At 68.9% G+C, this 18,799-nt stretch overlaps 2 protein-coding genes across 3 annotated transcripts; one reads left to right on the top strand and one right to left on the bottom strand.

Moving 5' to 3' along the window:
• The first annotated feature begins 56 nt into the window (after positions 1–56).
• Positions 57–7,706, top strand: POLRMT (RNA polymerase mitochondrial). 2 transcript variants are annotated; one of them, XM_040990448.1, is made up of 21 exons: positions 57–153; positions 718–816; positions 985–1,547; positions 2,004–2,134; positions 2,242–2,428; positions 3,511–3,660; positions 3,745–3,909; positions 4,026–4,196; positions 4,269–4,493; positions 4,589–5,377; positions 5,452–5,574; positions 5,692–5,814; positions 5,918–6,097; positions 6,210–6,296; positions 6,402–6,515; positions 6,657–6,709; positions 6,789–6,887; positions 6,968–7,040; positions 7,121–7,215; positions 7,337–7,407; positions 7,625–7,706. In XM_040990448.1, the coding sequence occupies exons 1-21, from the start codon at positions 57–59 to the stop codon at positions 7,672–7,674; spliced, it is 3,645 nt and encodes a 1,214-aa protein (XP_040846382.1). In that variant the 3' UTR covers positions 7,675–7,706. The 2 variants fall into 2 exon arrangements, with proteins under 2 accessions (XP_040846382.1, XP_040846383.1); XM_040990449.1 differs by having other exon boundaries at positions 57–185; positions 744–816; positions 7,373–7,407; positions 7,625–7,674.
• Positions 7,707–8,156: 450 nt separating this feature from the next.
• HCN2 (hyperpolarization activated cyclic nucleotide gated potassium and sodium channel 2) lies at positions 8,157–18,799 on the bottom strand. The gene is made up of 8 exons (XM_040990294.1): positions 18,162–18,799; positions 13,743–14,166; positions 12,749–12,910; positions 11,537–11,755; positions 10,966–11,112; positions 10,249–10,489; positions 9,724–9,888; positions 8,157–8,782 (listed from the first exon to the last, which is right to left on the bottom strand). Exons 1-8 carry the CDS (start codon positions 18,782–18,784, stop codon positions 8,157–8,159), a joined length of 2,607 nt encoding a protein of 868 aa, XP_040846228.1. The 5' UTR covers positions 18,785–18,799.

Raw genomic sequence — 18,799 nt, 5'->3', positions numbered from 1 at the left:
CGCGGAACTCGGCCTGAGGCGGGCGGTGCGCGTGCGCCGGGCGGCGGGCGGGCGGCATGTCGGCGCTGCGCTGGGGCCGCGGCGCGGCGGGGCTGAGGCGGGCGCTGCGGGCCGAGGAGGTGCGGGGCCGGCCCGGGCTGCGAGTGCAGGAAGGTACGGCGGGGCCGGGAGGTGGGGTCTGCGGGGCCGGGGGTCTGTGTGATCTGCGGGGCCAGGGGGTCTGTGTGATCTGCGGGGCCAGGGGGTCTGTGTGATCTGCGGGGACAGGGGGTCTGTGTGGTCTGCGGGGCCGGGGGTCTGTGTGATCTGCGGGGCCAGGGGGTCTGTGTGATCTGCGGGGCCAGGGGGTCTGTGTGATCTGCGGGGACAGGGGGTCTGTGTGGTCTGCGGGGCCGGGGGTCTGTGTGGTCTGCGGGGCCGGGAGGTGGGTCTGCGGGGCCGGGGGTCTGTGGAGTCTGCAGACTCAGGGGGTCTGTGTGGTCTGCGGGGTCAGGGGGTCTGCAGACTCAGGGGGTGGGGTCTGCGGGGTCAGGGGGTCTGCGGGGCCAGCAGGTGGGGGTCTGCGGACTCAGGAGGTGGGTGGTATGTGGGATGAGGTGTGTAGGCTGAGGAGGGTCACGATGAGGCCAGTTACACCGACCCGCAGACTTGCCTTGTCCTGTAACCCTATGTGTTTGGGGGACCTGGGCCCCCCAACCTCACCCATGTCCTCTGCAGGGACCCCAGGCACCTGGGGCTCCAAGAGGCGCAGCTCTTCGGCCAGTCCTCAGGAGCAGGATGGGCGGAAGGACTGGGGCCACGCACAGCTGCTGGAAGGTGAGCTAGCCAGAAGTCCCCCGGGGTGCTGAGGGGGTCAGGCCTGGCCCGGAGTCCCCAGGGGTGCAGTGGGATGGCTAGCTGAGGGGGTGGACCTGGTCCAGGGGTGCTGAGAGGCAGGCCTGGGCTGAGGGGGCGGCCAGAGCTGATGACGACCCCTGCCCGCAGTGCTGGAGGCTCGAGTGCGACAGCTCCAAGCAGAGACTGTGTCGGAGGTGATGGTGAAGCCGGTGGAGGTGGCCCGGCTCCCGTTGTCCGGGGAGGCCCAGGCGCGGCCGGGCTCCTGCAGCCGCTGGGCCAGCAAGCTGGACCAGGAGAAGCAGACACTGCAGAAGCGCCGGCAGCGGCTGGAGGTGAAGCTGCAGGTGCAGGCCCAGCAGCGGGCCCAGGAGCTGCAACCCCGACAGCTGCGCGTGGAGCCGCGGCTGCTGAGCCCGCAGCTGGCCAGCCGCCTGCCGCGAGGGCCGCGGGGACCCCCTGAGAGCCCCTGGGAGGAGCCACTAGCCCAGGCACTGCGGGCGGCGCCCCAGAAGCTGGACCGCGAGCCGACGCGGACGCCCTACGTGTCGGGCCATCAGCAGAGGCTACTGTCATTCCTCCAGTGCTGTGTGGTCGCCGAGCAGCTGCCCCTGGCCCACCACGTGCTGGTCAGCTACCACAGCAAGCCCCGCAGGCAGCAGCTGCTCACGCTGCCCATGTACAACACCGTCCTGCTGGGCTGGGCCCGCAAGGTGGGCACCGAGTGGGAGTGGGGGTCCAGGGCCTGTAGTCCCTGGGGACGGCCTTGCTGTGTGCCCAGAAATGGGCTCATTATGTCCCTGGGGATGGCCCGGGGACACAGGACAGCCTCAGTGTACCCCCAGCGACGGCCTCGCTGTGTCCACGGGCACGGTCCCTCCGCCCTCGTGGATGTCATTCTGCCCCAAGGACCAGCGTAGTTCTTTGGCTTTGCAGGCCCCAGGTGCCCTGTTAGGGGACGTCGTGTCCCCGCTGACGACCACCCTGTGGTGACACAGGTGCCGGCAGGCTCAAGGGAGGCCGTCTTGGGCAGGGGTGACAAGTTGGGCCCCGGGTCAGTCCAGCAGCCTGTAGAAACCCCGCAGGGTCTGCGTTCTTCCTGTCCTGTGCGGGGTGAGGGATGAGGGCTGGGCGGTGCCTCTCACTACCTCCCCACGCCGTCTCCCCAGGGCTCCTTCAAGGAGCTGCTCTATGTGTTCTGGATGTTGAAGGACGCTGGCCTCGCTCCCGACCTGCAGTCCTACGCGGCCGCCCTGCAGTGCATGGGGCGGCGAGACCAGGACGCTGGTACCATCCGGAGGTAGGAGCGGGGCTGTGGGGGTGCCGAAGTGCCCTGCTGTCGCCCCTCCGGGGGGTGGGCCCGTGCTGTGGTGCGTGCTGAGCAACCCGCCTCGTGCCCGGTTGCAGGTGCTTGCGGCAGCTGCGCCAGGATGGTCTGCAGCTCTCGCAGCTCTTCACGGCCATAACCCTGTCGGAGGAGGAGCGGGCTGCGCTGCTGAAGGCCGTGGTCAAGGTTGAGCCCACCTTCAGCCCACCGCCCCCGCCCCCGCCCCAGCTCAACACCTCGACGCTGCTCCAGGGGGTGTATGCCAAGGTGAGCCAGGCTGCAGGCAACCCTGGCCCTGTGCTGAGCCTGCCATGCCCCTAACTCAGCCTACACTGTGTGTCCGCCCCCTGTGCCCTCCTGGACGCTGTGTATGGCTGTCTTGAGGTCCCAGGTCTGTCCCCCTGTCCTCCTGGGCCCTGCGTGTTGCTGTCTTGGGGTCCCAGGTCTGTCCCCCTGTCCTCCTGGGCCCTGCGTGTTGCTGTCTTGGGGTCCCAGGTCTGTCCCCCTGTCCTCCTGGGCCCTGCGTGTTGCTGTCTTGGGGTCCCAGGTCTGTCCCCCTGTCCTCCTGGGCTCTGCGTGTTGCTGTCTTGGGGTCCCAGGTCTGTCCCCCTGTCCTCCTGGGCCCTGCGTGTTGCTGTCTTGGGGTCCCAGGTCTGTCCCCCTGTCCTCCTGGGCTCTGCGTGTTGCTGTCTTGGGGTCCCAGGTCTGTTCCCCTGTCCTCCTGGGCTCTGCGTGTTGCTGTCTTGGGGTCCCAGGTCTGTCCCCCTGTGCCCTCCTGGGCCCTGCGTGTTGCTGTCTTGGGGTCCCAGGTCTGTCCCCCTGTGCCCTCCTGGGCCCTGCGTGTTGCTGTCTTGAGGTCCCAGGTCTGTCCCCCTGTCCTCCTGGGCCCTGCGTGTTGCTGTCTTGGGGTCCCAGGTCTGTCCCCCTGTCCTCCTGGGCCCTGCGTGTTGCTGTCTTGGGGTCCCAGGTCTGTCCCCCTGTCCTCCTGGGCTCTGCGTGTTGCTGTCTTGGGGTCCCAGGTCTGTCCCCCTGTGCCCTCCTGGGCCCTGCGTGTTGCTGTCTTGGGGTCCCAGGTCTGTCCCCCTGTCCTCCTGGGCCCTGCGTGTTGCTGTCTTGGGGTCCCAGGTCTGTCCCCCTGTCCTCCTGGGCCCTGCGTGGGTGTCTCCCATGCCGAGCCCCTCTGTACTTAGCTCTGCACACCCGACGTGTGGCTTCGCCCCAGTGCTTTACTTGATGTTTAAAGTTCACTATCAGTTAATTAACTCCAGAGAAGCTTCCCGCTGCTGCCTCACTCTTGAGGGGCTGGGCAGGTGGCAGCCTGCGTCCCTCACTGCCCCTGCTGCCCACAGGACAGCCCCGCGTCCTACCCCAAGCTGCCCCTGTCCCTGGAGGCCCTGCAGAGTCTGTTCCAGCAGCAGTTGCGCTTGGAGCTGGGCAGCGTTGTCCACGTCACATCCGTGGAGAAGGCCCCACTGCCCACCCAGGAGACCCTGCACGCGGTAAGACCTCAGCCCCCAGGGCCCTGGGACAGCCCAGGAGGCAGGCGGGGCCAGTGTGGTGCTGACCAGGCCCGTGCCCTGCAGCGTCAGACCTTGAAGACCCTACGTGACCAGTGGGAGGCGGACCTGCACCGGGGCCTGCAGGAAACCAAGGCCAGGCTGGCCCGTGAGGCCCACAAGGGCCACCCTTCACTCTACCCCTACCTGTGCCTGCTCAGTGAGGGCGAGTTGGTACAGCTGCTGATGCAGGTGGGCAGGGGGCTGGGCATGGGCCCGTAGGTGAGTGGGTGGGTGGGCATGGGCCCGTGGGTGGGGGACCCAAGGCCATTCCTTGCTGTGCCCCAGGCTCACCACACCTCTCCCAGACTCTGCAGGCGGTGCCAGCCCAGGGGGAGTCCCTCATCTCCCTGGCTTACAACCTGGGCCTGCGGGTCTTCAACCGGCACGTGGTGCACAGGAAACAGCTGAGCGGCCAGGTGCGGCAGCTCCAACAGCAGTACCTGCAGTACCTGCACCTGCTGGCCTCCGACACCCAGGTGAGCCTCGGCCGGCGGGGTGCCCCTCCCCCTCAGCCCTGCTGCCGTCTCACTGCCCTCCTCGCCTCGCAGGTGGCGCAGCCCTGCCTGCCCCGAGAGTACTGGGAGATGCTGGGTGGCCCTGCGCCGCCGCCTGAGCAGCCCTGGCCGCCTGTGGTGCTACTGCAGCTGGGCAGGCAGCTGGCCGAGGTGCTGGTGCAGGCCGCCCAGATGCCCCGCAGCCTGGCCGTGCCACAGGGCGCCTGTAGACTCGTCCCGGTGCTGTACCACGTGTATTCATTCCGCAGCTTTCGCCAGGTGGGCAGGCGGCGGGGGCGGGGGGGCACCCCAGGCTCAGTGGGCACTGCTGCCTGGCGGCCGGTCCTCACCCACCACCACTACCTGCACCCCAGATCGGCATCCTGAAGCCGCACCCGGCCTTCACGCAGCTGCTGGCGACGGCGGCGGAGCCCACGCTGACCTTCGAGGCTGCCGAGGTGCCCATGCTGTGTCCCCCGCTGCCTTGGACCTCACCGCATGCTGGCGCCTTCCTGCTGACGCCTACCAAGCTGATGCGGGCGGTGGAGGGCACCACGCAACACCAGCGCCTCCTAGAGCGTTGCCCACCCGCCCAGCTGCACGGAGCCCTGGACGCCCTTACCCAGCTGGGCAACTGCGCCTGGCGCGTCAACGGCCGCGTGCTGGACCTGGTGCTGCAGCTCTTCCAGGCCAAGGGCTGCCCCCGCCTGGGCGTGCCCCCGCCGCCCTGCGAGGCTCCCAGGCCCCCCGAAGGCCGTCTGCCCCGTGGTGCCCCACCGGCCCGCAAGGCGGAACTGCGGCGGGAGCTGGCGCGGTGCCTCAAGGCGGCCCGGGAGATGCGCAGCCTGCGCGCCGACGCCCTGTACCGCCTCTCGCTGGCCCAGCACCTGCGGCACCGCGTCTTCTGGCTGCCCCACAACATGGACTTCCGTGGTCGCACCTACCCTTGCCCGCCCCACTTCAACCACCTGGGCAGCGACCTGGCCCGCGCCCTGCTGGAGTTTGCCGATGGCCGCCCGCTCGGCCCCCACGGGCTCGACTGGCTCAAGATCCACCTGGTCAACCTCACGGGACTCAAGAAGCGCGAGTCCCTGCAGGCCCGTCTGGCCTTCGCCAACCAGATCCTGGATGACATCCTGGACTCAGCCGACCAGCCCATGACGGTAGGACTCAGCCCACCCCGCCTGGCCCCCTCAGCTCCGCCCAGTCCGAGTTCACCCAGAGCCACTCCCCGCAGGGCCGCAAGTGGTGGATGGACGCGGATGAGCCATGGCAGACCCTGGCCTGCTGCATGGAGGTGGCGCGCGCGGTGAGGGCCCCGGACCCCGCTACCTACATCTCCCACTTCCCAGTGCACCAGGTGAGCGGACAGGCCCACCTGGGGGGGACCCAGGAGGCTGTGTGCGTCTAGGCCTGGGCCCCTCTTATCCCCAGGAGACCATTCATGGGCCTGGGCCTCTGCCCCTCCTGCCCCCAGGATGGCTCCTGCAATGGCCTGCAACACTATGCCGCATTGGGCCGCGACAGCGTGGGCGCCGCCTCTGTGAACCTGTTGCCCTCCGAGCTGCCGCAGGACGTTTACAGCGGCGTGGCTGCGCAGGTGAGAGAGAGGGCCAACCCTGCATCGCTGCCATGCACCAAGGACGGGGGGCGGGCGGCACCCTCCCCACACACACTGAGCGGTTGCCCGCCCCTGCTGCCAGGTGGAGGTGTTCCGCAGACAGGACGCGGAGCAGGGCGTGCGGGTGGCCCAGGCGTTGGACGGCTTCGTGAGCCGCAAGGTGGTGAAGCAGACCGTGATGACGGTGGTGTACGGCGTCACGCGCTACGGCGGCCGGCTGCAGATCGAGAAGCGGCTCCGGGAGCTGCAGGACTTCCCGCAGGTGCCTGCGCCTTGGGGACCCCACCCCCCGACCCCGGATCCCCCATGCCCGACCTGCGCCCCCCATCCGCACACGGGGACCCCCAACCTCAGCCTGCACCCCCACCCCCCAGGAGCTGGTGTGGGAAGCCTCCCACTATTTGGTACGCCAGGTGTTCCACAGCCTCCAGGAGATGTTCTCGGGGACCCGGGCCATCCAGGTGTGTGTCCCTGTGCGCCCCGACCCCCACTCAACCAGCCACTCCCTTTCCCCACTCCCTGGACCGCCCCCCACCCCAGGGCTAGCCACCCTTCTCCCCCCACAGCACTGGCTCACCGAGAGTGCCCGCCTCATCTCGCACGCTGGCTCAGCTGTGGAGTGGGTCACGCCCCTGGGCATCCCTGTCATCCAGCCCTACCACCGAGACTCCAAACTGCAGGTGTGAGGCCGGGGTGACCCCGCAGGGCTCGGGGCCTGCCCCCCCGACCCGTGGTACTTGGAGTGACACCCCCCCGGGCTCGGGTTGGCCCCCATGGGTGCCTGCCCAGGCTCACTCACCACCACCCGGCCGCCCTTGCAGGTCAGAGGTGGCATCCAGAACTTGACCTGCCACAGCAGCTGGGACAGCAGCCAGTGAGTGGGGACGGGGCTGCCGGGGCGGTGGCCGTGGACCCCGTGGACCGCCCTCCCCGCTCACCGCCGTCCCCCACAGGAAGCCCAACGTGCTGAAGCAGAGAAACGGGTTCCCGCCCAACTTCATCCACTCGCTGGACTCGAGCCACATGATGCTGACCGCCCTGCACTGTTACAGGTGCGTCGCGCCCCCTCCCCTGCTTCCCCGGCTCCCTCCCCCTGCACCCCTACAGCCACCCTCCCCCCCACCCGTCTCAGGAAGGGCCTGACCTTCGTGTCCGTCCACGACTGCTTCTGGACCCACGCGGCCGACGTCCCGGTCATGAACCAGGTATGCCCTCGGCCCGTGCCCACGCGGCGCCAGCAGGCGGGGTCCCCGGGGCCTGCTGCTGACCACCCGCCGCCCCCCAGGTGTGCCGGGAGCAGTTTGTGCAGCTGCATCAGCAGCCCATCCTGCAGGACCTGTCCCGTTTCCTCGTACAGCGCTTCTGCGCCAGCCCGCCAAGGTGAGGCACCCCGGCCCGGCTGTCCGTCTGTCTGGGGAGCACCCCCCCGTGTGTCTTCCCCGTGCCAGCCCCGGGGGTCAGCGCTGCCCGGCCCCACCGTGTCCTCCCTGTCCCGGCACAGGGGACAGAAGCTCTCACAGCACATCCACCACACAAGGTTGCTGGAGACACTGCGGGCTGTACCCGAGACAGGTGAGGAGTGGGTGCTGGGGCCCCAGCCGTGCGCCCCCAGCCCAGCCCAGCCCCAGCCAGGCTCCCCCTGCTGTGCACCCTTGGCCAGATCTCAGCTCAGCTCCTTGCATCCTTGCACCCCTGGCCCCAGTTGGACTTCCCCTCCCCGGGCACCCCCACCTTGGCTCCGGCTCCCCGCATCCTTGCACCCCCGGCCTCAGCCCGGCTCCCTCCGCAGGCGCCTTCGACCTGGAGCAGGTGAAAGAATCCACCTATTTCTTCAGCTGAGCGAGGAATAAAGGGCGGCCGCCCGCGGACACGCAGCCCCGGCGCCAGTGGTGTGGTTTATTGCGCGGAATGGAGGTGTGGGGCGATGGGGCGGGGGGGCTGCTGCTGCGGCCTCGGCCCCTCTGACAGTCAGCCCGCCGCGGGGCCACCCCAGCCCCCCGGGGGAGGAGGCCCCGCGGGTCGCGCCCCACGGGAGCCGGGCGGGTTATTGCGTGAGCGCGCTGCGGGCGGCCCTCCCGGTCCTCCCTGGGGCCCGGCGGCGACAGGGGGTAGGGGGGACACTAGGCACCGAGGTGAAGGGCGACGGGCGCGGGGTTGGGGGGGCGGCCCGGCGCGCCCTTCCGGCTCTCCTCTATGGCTTGGGGGGGCGGCTGGGCGGCTGGGCGGGAGGACGGGCGGCGGGCGCGGATGGCTTTGGTGTGGACGGCGGCGCCCCGACGGCGACGGCGACGGCGACGGCGGCTGGGGAGGGGGGCGTGGGGTCACAAGTTGGACGAGAGGCGCGAGCGCGCGGCGGCGGCGGCGGCGGAGTCCAGGGGTTCGAGGCCGCCCCCGGGCGAGGCCGAGTCCCTGCGCTCCGGGCTGGGCGCGGCGGTGACGGCGCGCGTGGAAGGCGCGGGGCCCAGGCGCGGCGTGGAGCTGCTGGCCGCGCGCGCCGCCTCGGCCACGGGAGGCCCGGGCGCGCCGTGGGGCAGCGAGGGCTGCGAGGCCGAGAGAGGGCGAGAGGCGCGGCTGAGGCGGCGTGCGGGCAGCGCGGGGCCGGCGGCGCGGGGAGCGGCCGGGGAGCTGGTCCGCGGGGCGCCCGGGGGGCTGGCGGCGGGCGGCGGGGGCGCGAGGCGCGGGGAGGCCAGCGCCAAGGGGCCCACGAGCGGCCGCGCCACCTGCGGGCAGAAGCTCATGGCCACGGCCTGCTGCAGCGTGGCGATGGCCGACGTGACCTGCGGCGGCGGCGGCGGCGGGAAGAGGCCGCGCTGGGCCAGCTCGGCGCGCTGCGCCATCTCGCGGTCGTACTTGACGATCTCCTGGATGATGGCGTTCTCCTGGTTGTTGAACACGCCCGAGTGGAGGTCGTGCTGCACCTTGTGCAAGAGCATCGAGTTCTTCTTGCCTAGGGGTGGGGGGACGGCAGCGTGAGCTGAGGGAGGGGCCGGCAGGGACCTGGGGTGCGTGTGTGTGTCAGACGGGGGAGCTGGCAGGGACCTGGGGTGCGTGTGTGTGTGAGAGAGAGGGGAGCTGGCAGGGACCTGGGGTGCATGTGTGTGTGTGTGTGTGAGAGAGAGAGAGAGGGGAGCTGGCAGGGACCTGGGGTGCATGTGTGTGTGTGTGTGAGAGAGAGAGGGGAGCTGGCAGGGACCTGGGGTGCATGTGTGTGTGTGTGTGTGTGAGAGAGATGGGGGAGCTGGCAGGGACCTGGGGTGCGTGTGTGTGTGTGAGAGAGGGGAGCCAGCAGGGACCTGGGGTGCATGTGTGTGTGAGAGAGAGGGGAGCTGGCAGGGACCTGGGGTGCGTGTGTGTGTGAGAGAGACGGGGGAGCTGGCAGGGACCTGGGGTGCATGTGTGTGTGAGACGGGGGAGCCAGCAGGGACCTGGGGTGCAGGTGTGTGTGTAAGAGAGGGGGGGGGAGCTGGCAGGGACCTGGGGTGCATGTGTGTGTGAGATGGGGGAGCTGGCAGGGACCTGGGGTGCATGTGTGTGTGAGATGGGGGAGCCAGCAGGGCCTGGGGTGCATGTGTGTGTGAGACAGGGGAGCTGGCAAGAACCTGGGGTGCATGTGTGTGTGAGAGAGAGGGGAGCCAGGCTGGGGCAGGTGTGGAGGGGAGGGCGGACCTGGGGGTGTGTGTGAGCAGGCCGGCGTGGTGGAGGTGGTGTGGTGTGTGTGTGTGTAGCAGCAGGCCCTGTTCTGTGTGTTGCGGTGCAGGAAACACTAGCCAGCAAGGAGCACCCCAGGGTCTCCAGCCCTGCCCTCTAGCTCCTGGGGTATCGCCAGCCCTGCCTCCACCCTGGTCCTGGTCCCGGTCCAGTCCCGGTCCAGCCCTGCTCCCAGCTCACCGATGCGGTCCAGGCGGTCGATGGCCACGGTCTCGAAGGCCCGCCGCATCATGGGGTACTCCTCCAGCACCTCATTGAAGTGGTCCACGCTGAGCGAGTATAGGCGGCAGTAGGTGTCGGCCCGCACGCTGGCTGTGCGCCGGCCCCGGGTCAGCAGGCAGATCTCTGTGGGCCGGGGGGGTGAGCTGAGCCACCAGAAAACAGCCCCCCAAACCTGAGCATGTCCCTAGGCCCCAGCCCAGTCCTGTACCCCACCACCCCATGGGACCCTGGCCCAGCCCTGCACCCACCACCCCGTGGGACCCTGGCCCAGCCCTGCACCCACCACCCCGTGGGACCCTGGCCCAGCCCTGCACCCCACCACCCCGTGGGACCCTGGCCCAGCCCTGCACCCCACCACCGTATGGGAGTCCAGCCCAGCCCTGCACAGCCCCTGCTCACCCTGCCACCCCACGGGAGGCCAGCACAGCCCCGCGTGGCCCCCCCCCCCGCTCCCTCTGCCAGTCCACGGGAGCCCCCGCTCACCCCCGAAGTAGGAGCCGTCTGATAGCTTCATCTCCTTGTTGCCCTTGGCGAGCACGCTCACGACGCCGTGCTGGATGAAGTACATCTTCTTGCCGATGGTGCCCTCCCGGATGATGTAGTCCCCGGGCTGGAAGACCTCGAACTTGAGCTTGGTCAGCATGGCCGTCACAAAGTTGGGGTCAGCGTTGGCAAACAGTGGCATGGAGGCCACGAGCTTGCGGCAGTTGAAGTTGACAATCTCCTGTGGGCGGGGCAAGGGGTGCAGGTGGGTGCTGACCTGGCAGGGCAAGGGGTGCAGGTGGGTGCTGACCCGGCAGGGCAAGGGGTGCAGGTGGGAGGCCAGCTACAGGGTTCCCAGAAGGACAGGAGGAAATGGTGGACAGCCAGACACAGTCACGCGGGCTGAGCTGTGCCACACACAGGACACGCAGGCTGAGCGTATGCATGGGCGGAGTGCCTGCTGTATATCGCAAACCGGGCTGCGGGTACACACATCACTGCCTGCTGTGTCACAGTGGGTGCTGAGCACCGAGTGTGGCCCACTCATGCAGTGGTGGGGCCTGCTGGCTTGCGTCCACACCCACGTCCACGGGGGGGGGGGAGGCTGGGGTTCCCTGCAGGGAACAGGTGTGGCCGAGGGTCCTGGGCATACCCTGCGAGAGGCCTGACGCCGAGCTGCCGGGGACTTGGGGGCCCGAGCAGCACCAGGGGCCTCACCTCCCGCAGCGGCCCGCTCAGCTCGCCCAGGATGCTGTCCTCGTCAAACATCTTGCCCTGGTAGCGGTGTTCGTAGTAGTCATGGATCCGCTGCCGGAAGTCAGCCGGCAGCTTGTGGAAGGACATGTATTGCTCCACCTGCTTGTACTGTGCGGGCCGGGGGGGAGAGAGGGGCTTGTCAGTGCGGCTCGGGGCCGCCCGCACCCTGGGGTGGGTGCCAGGCCCTGCCGTCCCAGGATGCCCCCGTTTCCGGCCACAGCTGCCCTGAGCTCAGCGGGACACGTGATGGCGGGTGGGTGGCAGCACCAGCTCCTGTTTGGGTGTGAGGCTGGTAGCTTCCGGACACCGGGGTGCCTGGCACGGGGCCCAGCTGACCCGGCTGACCCTGCCAGGCCCAGCTGCGCTGCCAGGGGGAGGGGGAGGGCTTGGCCTCAGGCCAGCGCCAGGCGGCAGGGCAGCCAGAGCAGGGCAGCCGGGGCGGCCTCCAGGGACAGTGAGCCTTGGGCTCAGAGGGGAAAGCAAGGCAGGAACAGACACCACGCTCTCCGTGCCCTCAGGGGGGGTCCCCCACCTTCTCCTGGTACTGGCGCCTCGAGGAGTCCAGGGACTGGATGAGGGCGGTGGCGTGGCCGATGAACATGGCGTAGCAGGTGGCACCCACGATCATACTGAGCATGGTCAACCAGATGTCCGTCATGCTCTCGGGGGCCTGCCGGCCGTAGCCAATGCACAACATGTGACTCATGGCCTTGAATAGTGCGAAGGAGTAGAGCTCGCTCCACGAGTGGTTCTGCAGGGTCAGGGAGGGTGGGTGGTGGGTGCGTGGGCCCCAGGAGCTCCCCCGTCCCTCCTTGGGCGAGCTGCATCCCGGGGTTGGAGCCCTAGCAGAGTGGCTCAGAGGGGAAGGCCTGAGGATGGTGGGGACAGGCCCGCCGGGGCACTGATCTGGACCCCGAGCCAGAAGGCTCAAGTCCCACCCTGGGGTCCTCACTGGCCTCCTGCACTACCCATGCCCCAGCCCCACAGTCCCCACGCTCTGGGTTGAGATAGGCTCCCTGGGGGCCAGCCCCATGCCCGCCAGGTACCGGAAACCCTTGGAACCAAAGGTGAGTCCAGCGGCCGGGCAGTGCCCTCCATCCCTGCAGGGACAGGTAGCTGCCCTGTGTAACTGCGCCCTGCGGGAGGCCCTGACAGAACTCCTGGCCCAGCCGCTTGGGGGTGAACCGGCAAGTGGAAGGGCCTCTGGCTCTGCCTTTCAAGTCAAAAAAACCTTTATTTGCACCAAAATAACTCACCTATCTCCATCCCAAACATCTACAACAGGCAGCCAGGCCAGGCGGGGGCCAGGAGCTCATCCAGGTCACACACGTGGGTGCAGGGCCCCCCCAGGCCTTGGCAGGGAGCTGGGTCAGCAGTGGAACCCTTGGGACCCTGCAGCCATGTGGGAGACCCGAAGCTCCTGGCTCCTGGCTTCGGATCGGTTCAGCTCTGGCCACTCCACCATTTGAGAAGTGAGCCAGCAGATGGAAGATTTCTGTCTCTCCTCTCTGGATAGCTGCCTTTCCAGTAAAAATAAATCTTAAAAAAAAAAAAGAGTGAAGCCACTGGACTCCTTGCCCAGGTGGGATGGTGGCCTGCAGGTGGAGGCTCAAGCTGCCAAGCCCTAGTTTAGCTGTAAATGCTGTTTCCAAGAAACCCCGGAAGTGTCCCTGTGTGTGACAGGAACAGCTGAAGCTGGGCAGGGTGCATGGCCTGGGGACGCCTGGCCGGGGCCGGGGCTCACCACCATCTTGTTGATGGACACCCAGCAGTCGTGCGGGAAGTCCTGCAGCATGGGCACCAGGAACTGCAGGCAGCCGTCCCAGTGGCACAGCAGCAGCATCATGCTGATGAGGTTACAAATGCGCATCACCGCGCTCGCCAGGTCGTAGGTCATGTGGAAGATCTGGGGGGTCAGGAGCCGGTCAGCCAGGGGGGGGGGGACGTCGAGGCCCCCACCCCGGCCCCCGTGTGGCCCCCGGCCCCTATGAGGCCCCCGTGTGGCCCCTGCGAGCCCCCGCCCCTCAGCAGGACCCCTCGGCGTCACCTCACACCTCCCCACACTGTCCACGCTGGCCCTGACCTTCCACCTCACGGGAAACTCCAGATCCCCCCCACAGCTAGAGCCCCTCCCTGGCCACGCCCACCAGCAGTCCCGCCCACTCCGGGCCCGCCTTCACTTGATCCCACCCCCTTCACCACCTCTCACTGACCCAGGCCACGCCCTCTCCTCTCCCTGGCTCCACCCCATCCAGGCCCCGCCCCGCCCTAAACTTTCCCAAGCCCCGCCCCTCCTACCACGGGCCCGCCCCCACCTCCTCCCACTGGTGGATGTAGCGGATGAGCCACTTGGCCCCGCCCACCTCCTCCCACTGGTGGATGCAGCGGATGAGCCTCGGCCCCGCCCTCCCCGGCCCCGCCCACCTCCTCCCACTGGTGGATGTAGCGGATGAGCCGCTCGGCCCCGCCCTCCCCTGGCCCCGCCCACCTCCTCCCACTGGTGGATGCAGCGGATGAGCCGCTCGGCCCCGCCCTCCCCGGCCCCGCCCACCTCCTCCCACTGGTGGATGCAGCGGATGAGCCGCTCGGCCCCGCCCTCCCCTGGCCCCGCCCACCTCCTCCCACTGGTGGATGTAGCGGATGAGCCGCTTGGCCGCGCCCACCTCCTCCCACTGGTGGATGCAGCGGATGAGCCGCTCGGCCCCGCCCTCCCTGGCCCCGCCCCCGGCCCCGCCCACCTCCTCCCACTGGTGGATGTAGCGGATGAGCCGCGACAGGCGCAGCAGGCGCAGCAGGCTGAGGATCTTGGTGAAGCGCACGATGCGCAGCGCGCGCGCCGTCTTGTAGACCTCGGAGTCGATGCCCTTCTCCACGATGAGGAAGATGTAGTCGACGGGGATGGAGGACACGAAGTCCACCACGAACCACGTGCGCAGGTACTTGCGCTTGATCTTCTCCGGGTCCAGGATGATCTCCGTATTGTCCTCCACCACGATGCCCGTGCGGAAGTTGAGCGCCAGGTCCAGCAGGAAGAAGGTGTCCGAGACCACGTTGAACACGATCCAGGGCGCCGTGGTCTCGTCCTTGAAGAAGGTGATGCCCACCGGGATGATGATGAGGTTGCCCACCATGAAGAGCAGCATGGTGAAGTCCCAGTAGAACCTGCGGGGACGGGGTGCCACAGGGGTGGGCACCGAGTGCCTGCCCGGGACCCACCCTCATCACCCCGCGCCTACCCGGGGACAAGGACGGGCACCCACCCACCGCCCTGCGCCCACCTGGGACAAGGACGGGCACCCACCCACCGCCCTGCGCCCACCCGGGGACAAGGACGGCACCCACCCACTGCCCTGCCCACCCACCCACCCACCCACTGCCCTGCGCCCGCCCGGGGACAAGGGCGGGCACCCACCCACCCACCGCCCTGCGCCCACCTGGGACAAGGACGGGCACCCACCCACCGCCCTGCGCCCACCCAGGGACAAGGGCGGCCATCTACCCACCGCCCTGCGCCCACCCGGGGACAAGGACGGCCACCCACCCACTGCCCTGCCCACCCACCCACTGCCCTGCCCACCCAGGAACAAGGGCGGCCACCCACACACCACCCTGTGCCCACCCAGGGACAAGGGCAGCCACCCACCCACTGCTCTAAGCTCGCCCAGGGCCAAGGCCTACCCACCCCATCTAGGCAGCGCTCAGGAAGTGTGGGGGGAGTGGGAGCCAGGCAGAAGGTGCTGGCCCAGGAAGGAGAGTGAGGCCCAGGCAGGCGGAGACCCCAAGCAAGGTCTGGTGTCCACAGCGCCAAGCACAGGGACACACGATGGGACGGGCAGCTTCCACTGCAGGGACGTGGAGGCAGACAAAGCTCCAAGGTCAGCTGCTGGACACCACCTGCCGCCCACTTGGCAGATGGCAGGCTGGGGTCACGTAGCTGACAGCCCCCCCAGGGGGGAACACTTGGGGGCCCAAAAAACTGGACCAGCTGGTCCATCGAAACAGGACACCCGCCCAGGACAGCAGCCCTGTCGACACACTCCTCACCACCCAGCAGCCACCGCGGCAGGCCTGCCACTTCACCACAGGGCATGACAGGCGGAGAAACCAGCCCCCAGCCTGCACGCTACCCCGGAAGGCATCTCCCAAGGTCCCCCAGCCCAGGGGGCAGCCGCAAGGGCACCACTGTAGACCTGGATCCCTGCCAGGCCCATGGGAGCTTCTGGCTCCTTGGGGAGTGAACCAGCAGATCTTAAGAAGTGCAAAGCAGTGGTTGAGGTGTGTAAACCATAGTGAGCCGAATTCCAGGGTTCCAACCCCACGGGGGAGACGGCAAAACTGCCGCCGACAGAGTGAGGCCCAGCGAGACCCACACGACTTGCAGCCCACAGACCCAGCTTGCTCACAGCTGGCCCAGCCCGGCTGCAGGCCGACTGCTTGGCGTTGAGGAGGCCTCCCAGCCTCCACGGCCCTGGCACTCCGCATGCCAGCTGTGGCCACCACTAGCACGAGGCACATCTGGGTCCATGGGAGCCGCTGGTAGCGTGAGCTCCTGGGGCAAGGCAGTGCCTGCACCTCCATCATATGCATACCTTCTTCTTCCTGTCCCAGCCAGGCCACCCGCGCCCCAGATCCCTGAGCGGGCAGGTTGCTACCCCATGGCCTTGGCTGCCCCTCAGCTCCCTGGTAGCCTCAGGATGGGGGCACAGGTCCCCGGCCCGCCAGCACCAGGGGTGTCTTTACACCACCTCTGTCTATGGCCATCCCCTGGGGTCTCCCCGTGTAGTCACAGCAGTGGCCACGTCTCCAGGATGTGGGCAGAGCTGGTCAGTTTCCTGTCATGAATCCACAACCACTGGCCGCCCATGCAACCACTGGGCCACACTAGACTTCCATGGCAGGATGTACCCCCTTCCAGGCCCTGCCCAGGCAGTGATCCCAGGCCTGGGGTGCCCATCCTGAGACCAGGATCGGGGCGCTGGTCCAGGCTCCCACCAGCAGCCTGGGGTCTGTCCTGGGCCTAGTTTCTGCTGCCTGTGGCCAAGGTACATCCTTTAGCCAGGACTGGGCTCTGGCCGAGGCACCGGGTCAGCCGGCAACCTGCACCCTCGGGGAACCCCAGCCAGGCGTTCCACTTCGGGGAACGGATCCCCAGGAAGTCATCCAAAAGGAAGAGAAAAAAAACATTAAAGAGCCATTTACAGCCAGGCAGGCATTCGAGGCCAGCGCCAAAGCTTGGCCGGGACCCAGCCCTGCCGCAGGCGGCAACAACCAGGCGGGGCCGGGGGGAGGGGGGTCAGAGCCCGGACTGAGGCCAGGCTGTGCCCTTGGCCTGCGCAGCCCCCAACCCCAGGAGCTCTCAGGTGCGTGGGCTTCAGGGGCGGTGGGAAAACCAAAGCCCTGTCCCCTGCAGGGAGGTGAACACACCCCAGCGCCTCGGCCCCCGGGGTCAGCTGCTGCAGACAGCCCCCAGCGGACAGGATAAATGACCGGCAGGATTAGAGGTGGTGAGCCTGTGGGATTAGGCTTGAGCAAGCCGGCTCTACAGCAGGTGTCTGGGATTAGGGCACCAAGTCCCCACAGCCCGGTTCTCAGATGCGGACCAGGGTGGGGCTGAGCACAGAGACCCAGGGTCACGGCCACCCCGAGGATGGTGAGCCGTCTGCTCAGGGCAGAGCCTGCCTCAGTGCATCCCAATTGTAAGGCCCCCGTAGCCATGAGGCAGCCCCGGCTTGCCCAGCGCGAGGGGTGGGGTGTGGCCACTGAGGGGCTGCTGGAACCAGTGAAGGCACAGTGACTCCACGAGCTCACGTGACTTGAGGGGACATGGTGGGGGTTGGGCAAGGCCCACGGAGGAGGCAGGACCCACCAGCTGTCGGGGCTCCAGGCTGGAGCTTCCTGGTGCCGCCCCCCAGGCCAAGCTCTGCAAACAGGGGTCCTGCTGGTCCCGGCAGGTGCAGGTCTGCGGGCCTGCAGACGCGGGGCCCATGGCATGGCACAGTGAGGAAGACGTGGCCAGGACCTGGGCAGCACGCACACAGCCAACACAGACACACACACACACAGACACACGGACACATGGACACACACTCAGAGACACACACAGACACATGGACACACACAGACACACCCACACAGCTGACAGATAGAGACATACAGACACGCACAGAAACACACAAATACACACACAGGCACCCGGACACGTGGGAACTTGAAGATGTCTGTAGATAAACAGGACTCATCCTGCGGCTGGAGTGTGAGCCTGCCCTCATGCACACAGCTGCGCACGTGGCTGCCTCGGGTGACCCTGGACGTGGCCAGGGGTGCCCAGAGTGCAGTTCTGCCTCTGTCTTGGACCACACCGGGCTGGGAGAGACCCAGGACGCTTAGTGGAAACCCTGCAGGACGCTATGAGGGGTGGCCCAAAGTGGTCACCTGCCTGGGGAGTCCTCAGGGGCTCCCACAGCAGGTGGAGCCCCACCTTCCTGCCAGCCACAAGCAAAGGTGCCCCCACTTGCCACAAGGAGGGAGCCTTGGGAAGGCACCTGCTAGTGCCCAGCCTCACTGTGTCCCTGACTGTGCCCCTGGGGACCGGAGGAGGCCAGAAGCTCCTGTTCACAACCACGTGTCCTCCGTGGGCCCCTCTGGCCAGCTGGGGTTCAGCAAAGAGCAGGAGGCCCATGCCCACTCAGTGCCCCCATCCAGAAACACCCCAAACTGGGCCAGCAGAGAGCTGCTCCTGGAGAGGCTTCCGCCGAGCCTGACCCGGCCTCGGGTGCCTCTGGGCCTGTCTACCAAGGGACAGGGGTGTCCCCGTGGACCCGCGGCCGCTGCTGACCGAGAGACCCAGGGGAAGAGCGGAACGGGCCGGGCGCTGTCCGCGGTGCTGAAGCCCCGTGCGCCCCGGCGTGCGCTCCGGGCCACGGCACGGCCGGGCGCACGGGAGGCCACGCTCCCCGTCCACACACGCTCGGCCTGCACCGCCGCCCCGCGCGCGTCGGTAGCTCCACGCCCACCTCCGCTTAACCCACTGTCGGCCGGGCTCGCGGCGCGCCCTTCGCGGCCGCCCTTCCCGTCTCCCCCGCGCCCGGGGCAGGGCGGAGCCTCACGCGTCCCTGCGCTCCACCGCCCGAGGTCACCCGCGCGGCCCGCGCGCTCACCTGAAGTCGCTGTACGGGTGAATGATCCAGGCCCCCGCCGACTTGACGCGCTCCTGCTCGCGCTCCACCGCCTTCTGGCTGCCGAACATCCGCAGCGAGAACTTGTTGACGCCCGGCTGCAGGAGCGCGCCGAACTGGCGCTGCATGAAGCTGGCCTGGCTGCCGCGCGGCTCCGCGGTCGGGCCCGCCTCCTCGCTGCCCGTTTCGTCCGCCGGCCCCGACCCCGCCGCGGGCCCCGAGGCCGCCCCGCGGCACGAGAACGACACCTTGGGGCCGCGCGCCGGGCCCTCGGGCCCCGCGGGGCTGCACTGCGGCTCGCCGCGCCCGCACTCGCCGTTCGGGCTGCCCTTGGCCGCGCTGGTGGCTCCGGGGGTGCTCGGCCGACCGCACGAGCTGTCGCGGCTACGGAGCCGGGCGCGCGGCGGGCCGCCCTCGTCCGCCGCCTCGGGGCCCGCGGGCTCGGGCCGGGCGGGTTGCGCTGGGGGCGCGGGGCCCGGGGGCGGCGCGGGCGGCGGCGGCGGCGGCTGCTGCTGCTGGGTGGGCGCGGGCGGCGGTGGCGGCCCCGGCGCGGGGGTCGCGCCCGGGCTGTCCCCGGGCCGCCCGCCGCCCCCGCGCGCGTCCATGGCGAGGCGGCGCCG

Source organism: Ochotona curzoniae, unplaced genomic scaffold (assembly GCF_017591425.1).
Source record: "Ochotona curzoniae isolate NIBS_2020 unplaced genomic scaffold, NIBS_Ocur_1.0 contig_605, whole genome shotgun sequence".
Taxonomy (NCBI): Eukaryota; Metazoa; Chordata; class Mammalia; order Lagomorpha; family Ochotonidae; genus Ochotona; species Ochotona curzoniae.
Note: the sequence above shows the minus strand (reverse complement) of the source record. Positions and strands in the feature narration are given on the sequence as shown.

Coding starts and splice junctions, on each gene's coding strand:
- POLRMT (XM_040990448.1), top strand. CDS start 57: ATGTCGGCGCTGCGCTGGGGCCGCGGCGCGGCGGGGCTGAGGCGGGCG. Junction 2,429..3,510: donor TCCAGGGGGTGTATGCCAAG/GTGAGCCAGGCT, acceptor TGCTGCCCACAG/GACAGCCCCGCGTCCTACCC. Junction 4,494..4,588: donor CATTCCGCAGCTTTCGCCAG/GTGGGCAGGCGG, acceptor CCTGCACCCCAG/ATCGGCATCCTGAAGCCGCA.
- HCN2 (XM_040990294.1), bottom strand. CDS start 18,784: ATGGACGCGCGCGGGGGCGGCGGGCGGCCCGGGGACAGCCCGGGCGCG. Junction 12,911..13,742: donor ACATCCACCAGTGGGAGGAG/GTGGGCGGGGCC, acceptor CTGACCCCCCAG/ATCTTCCACATGACCTACGA. Junction 9,889..10,248: donor AGACGGCTCCTACTTCGGGG/GTGAGCGGGGGC, acceptor CCCGGCCCACAG/AGATCTGCCTGCTGACCCGG.